The sequence below is a fragment of the Somniosus microcephalus genome, unplaced genomic scaffold (assembly GCF_052327205.1).
Source record: "Somniosus microcephalus isolate GS21.2 unplaced genomic scaffold, FLI_Smic_1.0 unresolved_chr1, whole genome shotgun sequence".
NCBI classification, from domain to species: Eukaryota; Metazoa; Chordata; class Chondrichthyes; order Squaliformes; family Somniosidae; genus Somniosus; species Somniosus microcephalus.
In genome coordinates, this window is record NW_028225179.1 from 142018384 (window position 1) to 142035113 (window position 16730).

The 16730-nt window shown below is 50.1% G+C and overlaps 1 protein-coding gene and 1 pseudogene across 1 annotated transcript; both read right to left on the bottom strand.

The window, feature by feature from the left end:
- Nucleotides 1-10046: 10046 nt before the first annotated feature.
- Nucleotides 10047-10412, bottom strand: LOC147096081 (histone H1.4-like). The gene has a single exon (XM_085973768.1). It carries the CDS (start codon nucleotides 10410-10412, stop codon nucleotides 10047-10049), a length of 366 nt encoding a protein of 121 aa, XP_085829894.1.
- A 2942-nt stretch (nucleotides 10413-13354) lies between these two features.
- Nucleotides 13355-13750, bottom strand: LOC147096082 (histone H2B pseudogene; annotated as a pseudogene).
- Between the last annotated feature and the right edge of the window lie 2980 nt (nucleotides 13751-16730).

Here is a 16730-nt window from a genome sequence, read left to right on the forward strand (position 1 = left end):
AGCGCGCCCTTCTTCTCTTCGTACACCTTCTGCAGGGCCGGGTCCTTGACGACTTGACCGAGACGGGACTCCAGGTCGAGCACCTCCTTCTCCAACCGCCCGACCCGGGCCTCCCGCCTCTTGGTCGACCCCTTCACGTACTCCTGACAGAAGAGACAGATGTGAGCCTTGCCCACGTCTCACCATAGCCTCAAGGAGGGGAAGCCCCCCTGCTTCCTTCTCCAGTCGGCCCAGAACCGACGAAACGAATCCCGGAACCGCACGTCCTCCAGCAGCAGGTTGTTAAAATGCCAGTACGCGGACCCCCCCCGCGCGCGCAGCGGAACGAGCTCCGCCCACACCAGGCGGTGGTCCGTGCACAGCACTGGCCGCATGGATGCCACCAGAACGCAGGAGACGTACGCCCGGGAAATGTAAAGGAGGTCGATTCTGGACCTTCCTCCTCCAGACCCCACGTAAGTGAAGGCGCTGGAGTCGGGATGGAGATTTCGCCAGACGTCCACCAAGTCGAAGGACCCGACCAGGTCCCTCAACTTCTCCATCGCCGCCGGGCATCGCAGGGGACCCGGACGGTCCCTCACCTCGTGGGTGCAGTTATAATCCCCCCCGAGGATGACGCACTCGCCCACATCGATGGAGCCCAGAAGAGCGGACACTTCTTCAAAGAAGCGCACTTGCTGCGCACCGGCCTGAGGGGCATACACGTTCACTAGATGGAGCAGCACACCCCCCAGGTGAACAGTGACCTGGAGCAAGCGGCCCGGCACGTGCTCCTTGACCCCCAAGATCTCCGGCTGAAAATGTGGGGCCAGCAAGATAGCCACCCCGCTGGAAACGTTGGAGAGGTGACTCATGCTGACCCCTCCTTGCCACTCCAGGAGCCACGTGGCCTCATCTCCCGGAATGGTGTGGGTTTCTTGCAGGAAGCACACCGCATACTTCCCGCCCCGAAGGACCGAAAGGTTATTAAATCTGCGGCGAGCCTCCCTGCTGCCATTGATGTTGAGGCTGGCTGTGGTTATCTTCATATCAGAAGCATAGTGCAACCTCTACCGACACCTAACGGGAGGAGTGAGTGCAGCCGCTAGTCAACCGCCACTCCCTCAGCAGCCCGGTGAGGAACGACCTGAGCCGACGCAGCTCGAGCGGGCTCATGTCCGCGTCCGCGCCCATGATCTTGACGGTGGCGCGGACCGACCCGATGAGCAGCGCCAGCTCCGACCACCTGGCGAGCGCCAGCCGGGTCTTGTTTTGACGACCCTGGCACACAGCCACAAAATCCCAGAGTTCCCTGACGGGAATGAGGGGAGACTCGGCGAGGGGCACGAGGTCATCCAACTCGTCCTCCGCGCCCATCACCGAGTCCCCGTCCTCCTCCGGGGGTTCGCCACCAGCGGCCAACCCGTCTGTCGCGCAGTGCGCAGTGAACGGCTCAGCCGCATCGGCTGGCCCCGCCTCTGCCCGGATCCCACCCCCAGGATCGGTGGCAGCGGATTCCTCCCTGGGTTCCTCCGGGGGCGCTGGGCCAGAAGACGGCGGCGGTTCGGAGGCCCCCTCCGCCTCAGACACCAGAACGTCTGGAGAAATCGGGGAGCAAACAAATGGAAATTCCTCTAGGACGTCCGGCGCCGGAGACACAGTCAGGGGGCCCTCCCCCTCCACGCCACCAGCCACCGACCCAGCGGAAGGGGTGCCTTCAACTAAACCCTCGAGCAGGTCGAGCAGCCCCTGGGGAATGTCCAGGTCATATTGGGCGAGCTCATTTTCCTCGAGCTCGCCTGACCCAGACCCCAGGCCGCCCGACCCGCTGAGGGGTAACAGCACCAAAAGCATACGAATTTCTGCCGCGGGTTGTTCCGCGACCCCCCCCCCACGAGCAGGGTCTCATCCCCATCCCCGGGAGGCACGTGCTGGACAGACACATCTGCCTCAGCCTCCCAAGGGACAGGCGACCCCTGCCGATCGCCGGTGATGATGACAGCGGGGGGGGGAGCACAGTACCCGCTGCGGGCGACGACTCCCCCAGGTCGGAGGGACCTTCCTCCTCACAGTCCTCCTCCTCTTCTAGGGGGTCGCGCCTTCTTTTTAGCACGGAGGGAGCGAGGGAGACCTCCATGTCTCCAGAGGCCTCCTCCTCAGCTCCCTCTGGTGGAGCAGGTTTGTCGGGTTCCTCGGGCCCGAGCCCGGCCGCAGGTATTGACGTTTCTGCCGCGGCGGTCACGACCACATGCTCGGGCACGAGGTCCCTCCCACCCTCGTCTGCCCCGACCTACTCCGCGAGGAGCGCGGTTGTCAGGGGCTCCAGGTTCAAGGGCTCGCCCCCCCCGGGGGGACCCACCCTAAGGTGTTTGGCTTTTGTCCGCGCCTTCCTTCTGCCCGGACGCACTCCCTGCCCCCGCCGGAGGCCTTGATGGCATCGGCCTCCGACAACGACTGCGCATCGGTTGTTTGGGGGGTGCGGCCAGACCCGGGGAGAGGAGCAGCGGCGGCGCCCGCCTTGGCCGCACCAGACGATCCGGCGGCCTTGGAGGCGGGGCAGTTTTTGTTGATGTGCCCCACCTCCTTGCAGGCATGGCACCGCACACCGTCCGCCATCCAAAAGGCGCGATAGGCGGTCCCCTCGTGGAGGACGACAAAAGCCCCATCAGTGTCCTCCTCCCGCGCCAGCTGAATAAAGAGCTGGCGCCAGAAGGAGAAGACATGCCAAAGGCTGGCTTCCCGGCAGCCGAGCGGGATAGGCGTGGTCCCCGACCTCACCTCCCCAAGATGGCGTAAGAGGGGGAGGAGGAGCTCACCAGGAATTTCGGGCGGGACATTGGAAATAAAGATCCTCCGCGCGGTGGCCTCGAGAGGATCCACCAGCAGGAAGGTCCCACCCACGGTGAGCCCCTTGGCAACGGCCAGGGACACCGCCCGCTCCGACCACAGGAAGAACACAGCCTTCCCGTACATTTTTCAGGCCGCGACGATGGCTGATGGGCCGACAACCCCAGCCATGGCTTTTACGCAGGCCTCAATAGTCATGTGGGGGTGAGTGTAGCTCTTCACCCCAAGCTTTTTAGTTATTAAAGTGAAAGGTGACGGGGCAGCAGAAGTAGCGGGAGCAGCCGTGGCTGTGGCTGCCACCGCTGCATGTGACCTTGCTGACCCCGTCACCGGCGATGAAGTAGTCGCCATTATGGGTGTTTTTTTTTAAAAGAGCCACACTCACCCCAAGTCACAGGCCTGAAAGTGTTAATGGCCTCAGGTTAATTAGTGTCTTCTCTTGAGCAGAGGGAGCTGTTAAATTGAAGGCACACCTCTCCCCTTATTAACTAAAATTGGGAGAGGGGCCTTCTCCCCTCTGCTCAAGTGGCAATTAATGTATATGAAATAGAGGTGCCTCAGAGAGAGAGAGGCCAAGAGAGATGAAGAGAGAGAGAGGGGGTGGTTGGGAAGGAGGGAGGCCGCAAGGGCAGGGTCGCCACTCAGGATGGTGGGTGGGTGTCGGCAGGGGTGCACTCGCCGATGGAAAAATAAAGTCTGTTGTTGGTCTTCCGGTGGGGGGAGAAGATGTCTTCACACGGGAAAGCTGGAGAATGCCCAGGCTCAGTCCTTTACACCAGGTCTTAAATGGGTTGATTGACTTCGCCTAGGCAGCTCCAGCTGTCCAAGGTCAGGCAGTGGAAGGGGTGTTTTAATAGTGGTGTGTGTGGCCTAGTGTTTTACAAGAGCCACACACACACACACAGACACCCCTTGGTGTTCTGGCCTTCTGTCTTCTGTCTTCTTTCCTCCCCCCACCTACAAAACAAAGTCTTTAGGAGAGTGCACCTAATAACACCCACCTGTAGATGTTCTTATTCTTCCCTCCTTCCAAAAGGTTGGTCGGTGGTTGTTTCTCCCCTCTCTCCATCTCCTGAAAAGGAGGCCAATTTGGGGAGGCAGTGATGGGAAGGGCCTCTCCCCTGGTTGATGATGAAGTTGGCCTTCCCCTTCCTCCTCTCCTCCTCTGTCCTCTCTCTCCAGGCACTTCAGTAGTTGAAGTTGATGGTAGAAGGAGACCACCACTTTCCACTCTGTTTCTCCTTAGACAGCAAGGCTGAGAATGAGCTGAGCAGGTCCAGTCCCTGCCTTGACTCTCTGTCCAGGTCAAGGCTTCAAACTCAGGGCTTTTATTAAGTAAGAACCTTGGCATCAAGTTAACACAGGGCAACTATCATTCATCACCGACCCGGCCTTTATGAGTAAAACCCAGCTCTTATAAATAAGACTCAAACCAATCAGGAGGATCCATAAAGGCGGAGCTAGGGAGGAACATTAGTGGTTACACCTGTAAAACATTCCAGACATTAACAAGTACAACAACAGACAATCCAGAACACAGAGTTATTTCATCACAGGAAGCGAGTAGAGCCGCCGCCACCGCTTTGCTATTTACAGACTCTAGATGGACGGAATAGAAACAACGCGGGCTCCACATGTTGCAAAAAATACTGGAAATACTCAACAGGCCAGGCAACATCCCTGCAGAGAGAAACAGAGTTAAAGTTTCAGATGACGGGTCCCAGACCTGAAACGTTAACTCCGTTTCTCTCTCCACCGATGCTAACTGGCCTGCTGAGTATTCCAGCATTTTCTGTTGTTATTTCAGATTTCCAGCATCTGCAGTATTTTGCTATTGTATTGTTGCAAATATATATTATATATATATATATATATATGCCTCCACTGAATGCTAAAAGCGACTCATCATTTCCAAAATCCAGCTTCCTGGCCCGTCCTCACACATTTGATTTTTTGGGGGGAGGTTCGACACTTCCTGTAGTAATAGTACTAATGATTCTATTAGTACAATTCTTGTGTAGCATTTGAACACAAAAAAAACACTCAATATTTGCGCCTGGCGGAAAATAAATATATATATATATATATCTCCGCATCACCTCACAAATCAAAGAAGCCGCTGGAGAAAGCCAATAACAATAAAAGATTTATGAGGATGATACCAGAACTGAGAAGGGATAACTATCGGGTAAGGCTGAACAGGCTGGGTTTCTTTCTTTTGAAATGTGTCCTGATAGAGGTCTTTAAAATTACGAAGGGGTTCGATAGGGTAGAAGAAGAGAAGATGTTTCCACTTGTGGTGTTGGGGAGTCGAAAATCAGGGGCCATAAATATAAGATAGTCACTAATAAATCCAATAATGAATTCAGAAGAAACTTCTTTACTCGGAGAATGTGGAGTTCGCTACCACAGGGAGTGGTTGAAAAGAATAGCATAGATGCATTTAAGGAGAAGCTAGATAAGCACATGATGGAGAAAGGAATAGAAGGATATGGTGATAGGGTGAGATGAGAGGAGGCTCTATATAAACACCGACATGGGCCTATGGGCCTGTTTCTATGTAATCATTGCTTTGATTTTGTTGCACTTTTCGTTTCTCAGCCAGAATGTTGTAGACAGAAGCTGCACTGCTGACTGGAGCACATCATCTCAGAATAATGCTGAGTGATACACTGTCTGAAAGAGTTAAAAGGGCTAAAATAAGGGAATTGAGGAACCGAGCATACATCCAACCATATAAGGAGTTGTTGTGTACATGTCCCATAGGGAAACATGGTGAAATGTGGTCAAATGGTCAAACCGTCAGTTGCTAATTGAATAAAGTGCACAAACCGTTAGTTACTAATTGAGGAATGTGGTAAAGATAACCTATGGGGTCACAGGATATGTAAACGGTCAAAATGTGCACATGGGTCACAAGAATAAGCCATGACTTAGAACAAAAAAACTGTATATAAGGCAGGGGATCTTAGCGATTGGAGAGCATTCGTCCCAGATGAGTGACTCCCCTGTCAACTTGTAAATAATGTTGATTTACTGAATGAACCTCCGGATTCTGAGTGATTGATTGGGAATAAGGCGGACGTCGACCCTTTATATCAGAGGGGAGAAGAAGCTCTCCCGGTTTACCCTTACACAGTCATTCAGGTGAAATCTTCAGTTCGGGTGGATATAAGAAGTCCCGTAGCAGTAATTGAAGAAGAAAAAGGTGTCTCCGTGTCCCAACCACCTTCATAAGGATATCAAGGGATACGGAACTAAGGTGGGTACATGGAGTTGAGGTACAGATCCGTCATGATCTAATTAAATGGCAGAGCAGACTGGAAGGGCTGAATGGCCGACTCCTGTTCCTATGTCACCAACATTTCACTACTCAGCCAACAGCACCTAAAACAGATTGTCTGGCTCTTCGTTCATTGAACATAAGAACATAAGAAATAGGAACAGGAGTAGGCCAATCGGCCCCTCGAGCCTGCTCCGCCATTCAATAAGATCATGGCTGATCTGATCCTAACCGCCAATCCACTATCACAGAACCATCTCCTGAATCTAACAGAATTAGACACACGAAATAGGAGCAGGATCAGGCTACACGGCCCCTGGGCCCGCTCCGCTACCCACAGGGCCATGACCGATCCAAACCTAGACTCATGTCCAAATTCCTGCCCGCTCCCCGTAACCCTTAATTCCCTTTACTTCTAGGAAACTGTCTATTTCTGTTTTAAATTTATGTAATGATGTAGCTTCCACAGCTTTGTGGGGCAGCATATTCCATGGGCCTACCAACCTCTGAGTGAAGTAGTTCCTCCTCATCTCAGTATTGAAAGAGCAGCCCCTTATTCTAAGACTATGCCCCCTAGTTCTAGTTTCACCCATCATTGGGAACATCCTCCCTGCATCCACCCAATCCAACCCCTTCACAATCTTATATGTTTCAATAAGATCGCCTCTCATTCTTCTGAACTCCAATGAGTAGAGTCCCAATCTACTCAACCTCTGCTCATATGTCCATCCCCTCATCCCCGGGATTAACCGAGTGAACCTTCTTTGCACTGACTCGAGAGCAAGTATGTCCTTTCTTAAGTATGGACACCAAAACTGTACGCAGTATTCCAGGTGCGGTCTCACCAATACCTTGTAGAACTGAAGCAACACCTCCCTATTTTTATATTCTATCCCCCTAGCAATGAAAGCCAACATTCCATTGGCCTTCTTAATCACTTGCTGCACCTGCATACTAACCTTTTGAGTTTCATGCACCAGGACCCCCAGATCCCTTTGTACTTCAGTACTTTCCAGTTTCTTGCCATTAAGATAAAAACTTGCTCTACGATTTTTCCTGCCAAAGTGCATAACCTCACACTTTCCAGTATTGTATTCCATCTGCCAAATCTCTGCTCACTTACTTAGCCTGTCTATGTCCCCTTGTAGGTATTTTATGTCCTCCTCACTCACTACTTTCCCTCCCATCTTAGTATCATCTGCAAACTTTGAGATGTTACACTCGGTCCCCTCCTCCAAATCGTTACTATAGATTGTAAAGAGTTGGGGACCCAGCACTGACCCCTGCGGAACACCACTAGTTACTGATTGCCAGTCTGAGAATGAACCATTTATCCCAACTCTCTGCCTTCTGTTAGATAGCCAATCCTCTATCCATGCCAGAATATTACCCCCAATCCCGTGATGTTTTATCTTAAGCAATAATCTTTTGTGTGGCACCTTGTCAAATGCCTTTTGGAAGTCTAAATACATTACGTCCACTGGTTCCCCTTTATCCACCCTATATGTTACTTCCTCAAAGAACTCCAGCAAATTTGTCAAACATGACTTCCCCTTCATAAAACCATGCTGATTTTGTCCTATTAAATTATGATTATGCAAATGTCCTGTTACTGTCTCCTTCATAATGGACTCCAAAATTTTACCTACCACAGATGTTAGGCTAACCGGCCTATAGTTTCCAGCCTTCTGTCTACTGCCCTTTTTAAATAAGGGTGTTACATTAGCAGTTTTCCAGTCTGCCGGGACCTTTGCCGAGTCCAGGGAGTTTTGGAAAATTATTACCAATGCATCCACAATCCCTACCGCCACTTCCCTCAAGACCCTAGGATGTAAGCCATCAGGTCCAGGTGATTTATCCGCCTTGAGTCCCATTATTTTACCGAGTACCACTTCCTTAGTGATTTTGATCGTGTTTAGCTCCTCCCCCCCTTTAGCCCCCTGTTTGTCCAGTGTTGGGATATTCTTAGTGTCTACTACTGTAAAGACTGATATAAAATATTCATTCAGTGTTTTTGCCATCTCCATATTTCCCACCATTAATTTCCCGGTCTCATCCTCTAAGGGACCAACATTTACTTTAGCCACCCTTTTTCTTTTTATATAACTATAAAAACTCTTACTATCTGTTTTTATATTTTTTGCTAATTTACTTTCATAATCTATCTTCCCTTTCTTAGGCTGTTAGGTGTTTTGGGATATCCAGAGGATTTGAAAGGCACTATATAAATTCAAGTCGAGGCAAGGGAGAACTTGTAAACACCCGAGGGTTTTTGAATTCACAGGAGAGCGGGTGTTTGAGTAGGCCACGTCCTATAAATAGCAATAATCAGAGGGCTGCCTACCGCAAGTTTGGACAGAGATCATGCACATTAGAATTGCGGCCACCGTTCACAAGAAGATCCAACAGGCAATAAGCAGCATCTTCATTTCAATGCGTTGATGCAGCAGGTCATGTCGTTTAGATGTCGATGCTACTTTGTGGCCTTTACCCCAGAGGTTGCGTAATTCTTAATTAATTTCGGCCATGGTCGCTGAGCTGTACTTTTGAAAATAAACATTTGAAAGGATCGCCTGCAACTTCCATTCTGAAGCGTTCTGTTGAATTTTGCTGATAGGTTGTGGGGCTACTCATAGATCTGGGTCCGCACAATCACACAATGGTTCTTGGTGACCAAATCCTATTACCTGGGATGTTGGGGATTCCCAAACATTTCACCAGTACGTTGGAGACCACATTCTAAAATTCCATTTCTTTATAAGTAGGGTCACCTGGTTTATGGTGACTGAATTTTAGTACCACGAGACTGCAGGGTTTTGTAGGAATTTCGCCAGCGTTTTGGAGGTTGTATTCTGTGATACCATCCATTTTTTTACGTTAAAAATTGTAAATTGATGATCTTGACAATGACAATCTCAGCTAGGCTATTAAAAGTGTATCGGAAGCACACAATGGAGCGAAAATAGCTCATTATTTTTGTTTCAACGTTGATTCTTACACATTCAAGTGGCGAAGACGACTTACCTACCGAAATCGTGTCAATAACTAACAGAATTTAAATGCTATCTACAAGGCATCGCCGCAACCGCAGGAGTTCATAAATACGTTTGTAGTTTCACGATATGCACATTGCAATAAATACTTGCAGGAACAATCATGAGCTGCACGACAGGATTTGATTTCAACCATTTATAATTTACAGATAGATAGTCTCATTGCTGAAACGAGAAATATAACAAAATTAACAATTTGACGCAAAAGCTGCAGTTGCGGACCTGGCTGAGGACTGTTGAAAGTGGCGCCCAGGTTGAGGACTCCCGGTCTTCCGATTCTCCCGCCGCACAATTTATCACAGCTCTGCTGTCAATTTAACCACCTTTAAAATATGAGTTAAAAACCAATATTGGTTCGTATATTATATTATTCTTGGAAAGTATACTTCAGGAAAACTCAATCTATTTTTTAATAATTTCCAGTATCGTAATGGGGAAATAATTCGTTTTCTAATTTTCAATAAGGATAATTTATCATCGGGTCAATTGCAATTTTCCTTTTTTTACGCATCCAACCCTCCGGTCCGGCTCTTTGTGAATGTTTGTTGTGGCTCTGAAAAGAGCCGTTTGCTATTTAAGGTATTCATAATCTGATTGGTCTCCCTTTTAGGAGCTGTCCTGTTGCTCCGAGCAAACTTGGCTTTCTTTCTCCGAGAGGGAGGTCTCCTGAGCGGGGGTTTGGTCCGCTTCCTGCTCCGGTTGTTTGGCCAGCTTTCTCGGCTTTGCACGGTGGCGTTTCCCTTTCCCTTCGGCCTTGGCCGCCTTCCTCCCCTTGGGTTTGCGGGCGGTGACCCTCCTCGCCCCCTTCCTGGCGGCACCGCGTTTCTTGGTCTTTCTGGGCGAGCCTCTGCTCCTGAGCGCCGCCTTCCTGACCGCACGTTGCTTCATCCTCCTCCTCCTCCTCTCTGGAGGCGGCGCCGGGCTCCCTCTTGGGCTTCTCCTGCCTCCCGGTCGCCCCACGTCTTGCTGAGCCTGAAGGAGCCCGAGGCGCCGGTGCCGGTGGGCTGCAGCAGCGAGCCTTTGGTCACCAGGCTCCGGACCGCCTGGTTGACCCGCCAGTTGTTTCTGGCCACGTCGTAACCGCGGCCCGAGAGGACCTTCTTGAGAGCCGACAGCGAGAGCCCCCGGCGCTCCTTGGTGGCCGCCACCGCGTCCAGGATCTGCTGGGTCACGGTGGCGCCGGGTCCCCTGGCCGGGGGCGCAGCCCTGGTCTTCCTCCTGGTGCTCCTGGCGGGCAGAGTGTCGGCCATGGCTTGGGCTGGGACCTTTTCTCTCTCTCTCTCTCTATCTGAGTGTGTGTTGGGGAATGAAGAGTTTCCAGCAGCCGGCGCTATTTAACCAGGCGAACCGGACGCTGAAGAGCCAAAGGTCTCACCTCCTGAAAAATGCCCGCTAACAAAACACAAAACAAAGTCGCCTTCTTTCCAAAGCGTGTATCACCTCAGAGCGATTATATATCTCCAGAGACATTCTCTCTCTCTCTTTCCCTTCGAAGTTCTTCTGGACCTTTTGTTTTTTTTCATTAAACTTCTGCTCAATTCTCTGTAAAGACTTGAGCGTCTTTTCATCTCTTTCCTCCGTGAAGCGTCTTGGGACGTGTTTCGACCTTAAATGTTATTTGTAAATGCAAGTTGTGCAGATTTCTTGATCTGGGAAGATGTGTCCGTCTTATCTCCTACTCCAAGTCGCGGTCTCGATGACTTCTTGTCTCCAACTTCTCCCCTTCCCTCTACAAAACAAAGGTCTTCCTAGACCGAAACATGGTGTCACTTAACATTGATGCTTGAGCTACTTCCTATTTTACCCCGCTTTTTTCCACAATATTGGCGGTCCGGCAACATTGATCTTCACTGTACACCTGGGTTACAATATCAAGAGTAAATTCTTCTACTGGCAGGGAAGAGCCTTGGTTTCAACCGAAATCCTTGTTCTCGGAGTTGTTTATTGAGCGCCGATTGCCCCCTTCCCCGTGAATTCCCCAATCCCTTCAGGGACTCTTATGAGCAAAAGTAAGAAATGCGAATTAAAACAGCTTTCATAAATTGAAGACACATGTAGCTGCATTAACCGGACGATTAATTAACCTGGTGAGGCTACAACACAGGACTACTTGCATGCCAAACAGCGGAAGCAACATGCGATAGACAGAGCTGAGCGATCTCACAACCATCGGATCAAATCAAAGCTCTGCAGTCCTGCCACATGCAGTCGTGAGTGGTGGTGGATAATTAAACAGTTAGCAGGAGGAGGAGGCTCCAAAAATATCCCCATCTTCAATGATGGTGGAGCCCAGCACGTGAGTGCAAAAGACAAGGCTGAAGCATTTGGAACTATCTTCAGCCAGAAGTGCCGCGTGGATGGTTCATCTCGGCCTCCTTCTGAGGTCCCCAGCATCACAGATGCCAGTCTTCAGCCCATTCAATTCACTCCACGTGATGTCAAGAAACGGCTGAAGACACTGGATACTGCAAAGGCTATGGGCCCTGACAACATTCCGGCAATAGTACTGAAGACTTGTGCTCCAGAACTAGCTGCACCCCTAGCCAAGCTGTTCCAGTACAGTTAAAACACTGGCATCTACCCGACAATGTGGAAAATTGCCCAAGTATGTCCTGTCTATAAAAAGCAGGACAAATCCGACCCGGCCAATTACCGTCCCATCAGTCTACTCTCAATCATCAGCAAAGTGATGGAAGGTGTCGTCGACAGTGCTATCAAGCGGCACTTACTCAGCAATAACCTGCTAACTGACACCCAGTTTGGGTTCCACCAGGGCCACTCAGCTCCTGACCTCATTACAGCCTTGGTCCAAACATGGACAAAAGAGCTGAACTCAAGAGGTGAGGTGAGAGTGACTGCCCTTGACATCAAGGCAGCATTTGATCGAGTGTGGCATCAAGGAGCCCTAGCAAAACTGAAGTCAATGGGAATCAAGGGGAAAACTCTCCATTGGTTGGAATCATACCTAGCACAAAGGAAGTTGGCTGTGGTTGTTGGAGGTCATTCATCTCAATCACATGACATCACTGCAGGAGTTCCTCAGGGCAGTGTCCTAGGCCCAACCATCTTCAGCTGTTTCATCAATGACCTTCCCTCAGTCATAAGGTCAGAAGTGGGGATGTTCGCTGATGATTGCACACTGTTCAGCACCATTCGAGACTCGTCCGATACTGACGCAGTCCGTGTCCATATGCAGCAAGACCTGGACAACATTCAGACTTGGGCTGACAAGTGGCAAGTAACATTTGCACCACACAAGTGCCAGTCAATGACCATCTCCAACAAGCGAGACTCTAACCATCTCCCCTTGACATTCAATGGCAATACCATCGCTGAATCCCCCACTATCAACATCCTGGGGGTTACCATTGATCAGAAACTGAACTGGACCAGCCATATAAATACTGTGGCTACAAGAGCAGGACAGAGGCTAGGAATTCTGCGGCGAGTGTCTCACCTCCTGACTCCCCAAAGCCTTTCCACCATCTACAAAGCACAAGTCAGGAGTGTGATGGAATACTCTCCACTTGCCTGGATGAGTGCAGCTCCAACAACACTCAAGAAGCTCGACACCATTCAGGATAAAGCAGCCCGCTTGATTGGCACTCCATCCACCACCTTCAACATTCACTCCCTCCACCACCGGTGCACTGTGGCTGCAGTGTGTACCATCTACAAGATGCACTGCAGCAACTCGCCAAAGTTCCTTCAACAGCACCTTCCAAACCCGCGACCTCTACCACTTAGAAGGACAAGGGCAGCAGACGCATGGGAACATCACCACCTACAAGTTCCCCTCCAAGCCACACACCATCCTGACTTGGACCTGTATCGCTGTTCCTTCACTGTCGCTGGGCCAAAATCCTGGAACTCCCTTCCTAACAGCATTGTGGGTGTACCTACACCATATGGACTGCAGCGGTTCAAGAAGGCGGCGCACCACCATCTTCTCAAGGGCAATTAGGGATGGGCACTAAATGCAGGCCTAGCCAGCGACGCCCACATCCCATCAATGAATAAAAAAATAAATAAATAAATGTTTGCAATTCATTGCATTAACATACAGCCTAACAAAAGTATTTGTTCAGGGGTCTCGGTTTTGTTTTATAGCTCCGTCTTAAGACTTTGTGAAGTGGCTTTTAAAAGAGCCGTTTGGTGATTTAATTGCAGGTTTTCTTTTGGGAGGGGGACTCTACTTGGAGCTGGTGTATTTGGTGACCGCCTTCGTCCCCTCCGAGACGGCGTGCTTGGCCAGTTCCCCGGGCAGCAGGAGGCGGACGGCGGTCTGGATCTCCCGGGAGGAGATGGTCTGGCGTTTAGTGTAATGGGTCAGGCAGGAGGCCTCGCAGGCGATGCGCTCGAAGATGTCGGTGACAAACGAGTTGATGACACTCATGGCCTTGGAGGAGATGCCGGTGTCGGGGTGGACCTGCTTCAGCACCTTGTAGATGTAGATGCTGTAACTCTCCTTCCTGCTCCTCCTGTGCTTCCGGTCCCCTTTCCTGGCCATTTTCATGGCGGTTTTCTTCGAGCCCTTCTTGGCACCGGCTGTGGTGGAGCTGTTGGAAACAGCAGCAACAGTCGGCATGGCAAGTCCATCAATTCCTTCTCCACCTCTCTAGCTAATAAAAACACAAACCAACATAGAAATGGAGCCCGCAACTCCTCCTTTATATACACAGCTTTATGCTAATGAAGGATGATAAATTTTCCATTCCAATTGGCTAATCCTTGACACACCACATGTTCAGTCTACACAAATCACAGTCACGTATCAAGTTTTTTTTGCCAGACTCCGCTGCCACTCAAGGAATGGGGAAACCTTAATTTGCTGGAGAAAAATCCCGAAGCTGTACATATATAAAATCTCATACTCTCATCTGACACGTCCACAGGCCATAAGCAAATGTCTTATGCAAAACAAATTCATTCGAGCCACAATTCTGGAACTCCCCATAATATAGAAATTAGACGGGTCCCAGAAGCTACAAAAGAGAATTGTCTAAGAGAAAAAATATGCGCTTAATCGCTTCTGCTTAAGGCCACTGCAATATTAGCTATTTACTAAAACCCTTACGGCATAGTACACAAATGCTGAACTTGAGGCAATTTATTTGGTATTTTAAAAAAATTCTCAGGATGTAGGCGTCACTGGCATTTATTGCCCATCCCTAATTGCTCTTGCGAACCGCTGCAGTCCGAGTGGTGAAGGTACTCCCACAGTGCTGTTAGGGAGGAAGATCCTGGATTTTGCCCCAGCAACGATGAAGGCTCGGCGATATTATTCCAAGTCAGGATGGTGTGTGACTTGGAGGGGAACATGGAGGTGGTGGTGTTCCCATGCGTCTGCTGCCCTTGTCCTTCTAGGTGGAAGAGGTCGCGGGTTTGGGAGGTGCTGCCGAAGAAGCCTCGGCAAGTTGCCGCAGTGCATCTTGTAGATGGTACACACTGCAGAGTATTCCATCACACTCCTGACTTGTGCCTTGTAGATGGTGGAAAGGCTTTGAGTCAGGAAGTGACTCACTGCAGAATACGCTGGAAGGATGATCGTATGGAGCATAAACACTAACACATTTCCAACTCTTAATCCAATGAATACCAATAATTTCTGTTACTATTTTTTCTCCAACTCATTCTAGTCTGCAAGATGCTTCACGACTGCAGCTGGTTGCAAAGGCTCCCGAGAGCTGGAGGACAACCGCCAGGATCATTCGAAGATTCTCGGGTTTATCTTCAAAATGTCAATCGGGACAGTTGAACAGAAACAACGGCTGCAGCAATGATGTAAAAATAAAGATATTTATTGTATAATTCTGGAACAACCTCTTTCATCTGAAGGGCGTGGTGGCTCTGAAAAGAGCCTTTTTTTTGGTTCACACGGGTAATATTTTTGTTTTGGGTTTTCAGCCTTGGCCGCCGCCCGCGGGGCTGCTGCCGCCTTCTGGACTCGGCAGCTCCCGGGCTTCCTGCCCCTGGAGCGGACCGGGGCCGGCGGCGGCTCCCGGGTCGCTTTCCTGGGCCGCCCGACGGGCCTCGCCCCCTTGCGGACCCCGCCCGCCCTCCTCTCGGTCCTTCTCCGGCGGGCGGGAGCAGCAGGATTACCGCCCCCAGCCTCCTTCCTCCTCCGCCCCCTGGGCTTCTTCTTGCCGGCCGGGCTCCTCTTCCTGCCCCGCTTGGCGGCCGCCCTCTGGTGCTGGCCCCGGGGGCCGGAGGAAGCGACGCCTTTTGTAAACTCAAGGCGGACGGTCCAGAGGCAACTCCTCCACCGGGTCCCGGTGTGTGGCCGAGTGCCGCTTGCTCCCAGCGGCTGCGACTCTTTCTGTGTGAGTGTGAGCGTGAAAAGATGTGGTTGCATTCTTCAAACCTTCAACCCCTCCCTCTCCCTAGGCGGATGCATCCCATTTGGTTGCATTCTTCAAACCTTCAACCCCTCCCTCTCCCTAGGCGGATGCTTCCCTTTTGGTTGCATTCTTCAAACCTTCAACCCCTCCCACCCTGCGGAGGCGGATACATCCCTTTTGGTTACATTCAGCAGCGATACAGTTTGCTTGATTAGTCCACTTCTTGTACATGTACACGCCCATTCCTGCAGATCACTCAGGCATCACTGGGACTTTTTGGAGTCCTTGGGAGGATATTGAAACTTCAATGTAATTGGCATACTGTGAGGACGCCCCAATTATTTGGTGAGATGTTGGAATTGACATAAATTTGGAAGCTCTGAGCCCTGAGGAATTCATAACATTGGGCAAAACCTGATGGAAGTTGCTGTGTTCACTCGGACACCAATTGTGCTATTTTTCAAGGCCATTTCGTATTCTTTGGATCAGGTCACTGGGGATGCTAAACTGGGAGATGGCATTTCACAGGCATTTGGCAAATCCTGCTGAAAGTCTTTTCCACCTTCAGTTACACTGCCAATGAGCAGTCTTTCCCAGTAAAAGTTAACGGGTCATGCTCTGACAGTCACGGCAAATTGTTACTGGTCCTTCTTCCTCTTCTGTTGAATAGGTTAATGCCCTCAAGATGGTGCTGTAAGACAATTCGAAACTGACAAACCAAATATGCTCACAATGTAATCCTTTTATTGTGTTTGACCAAGTCCAGACACACACAATATCTTTAAGCAGTAGACATACAGAGAAATAAACAGAACAACCCGTTTTCCTAAGGATAGAGACGTAATCTTCATCTTTCCTTTCGATCCTGACTCTAAAATTATTAGTGAAAGTTCAAGATCTTTATAGGTCTCTAGTCACGCGCACTGATTCATTATGGCATGACAAGTGTTATTGTGAACAAGACCCACAGAAATGAGTTAGCTCCTACAAACTTCCAGATGGTCAATCTGTTTACCATTAAGTATGCAACTAATAGCCTCAGCCCCCATTGAAGTAGGTCATAGCCATTATTTTGGTGGATGCTTTGCTAAGCTTGCATTTGGTAATAACATCTTCCCTTGGAGCTTTCTCTCAATGTAGAGATCCAGAATTCGTTTTTCTGACACGTTGCTAAAGAGGACCCAGGGTTTGTTACAATTCTGATATCCTTTTCACTATTCTGTTACA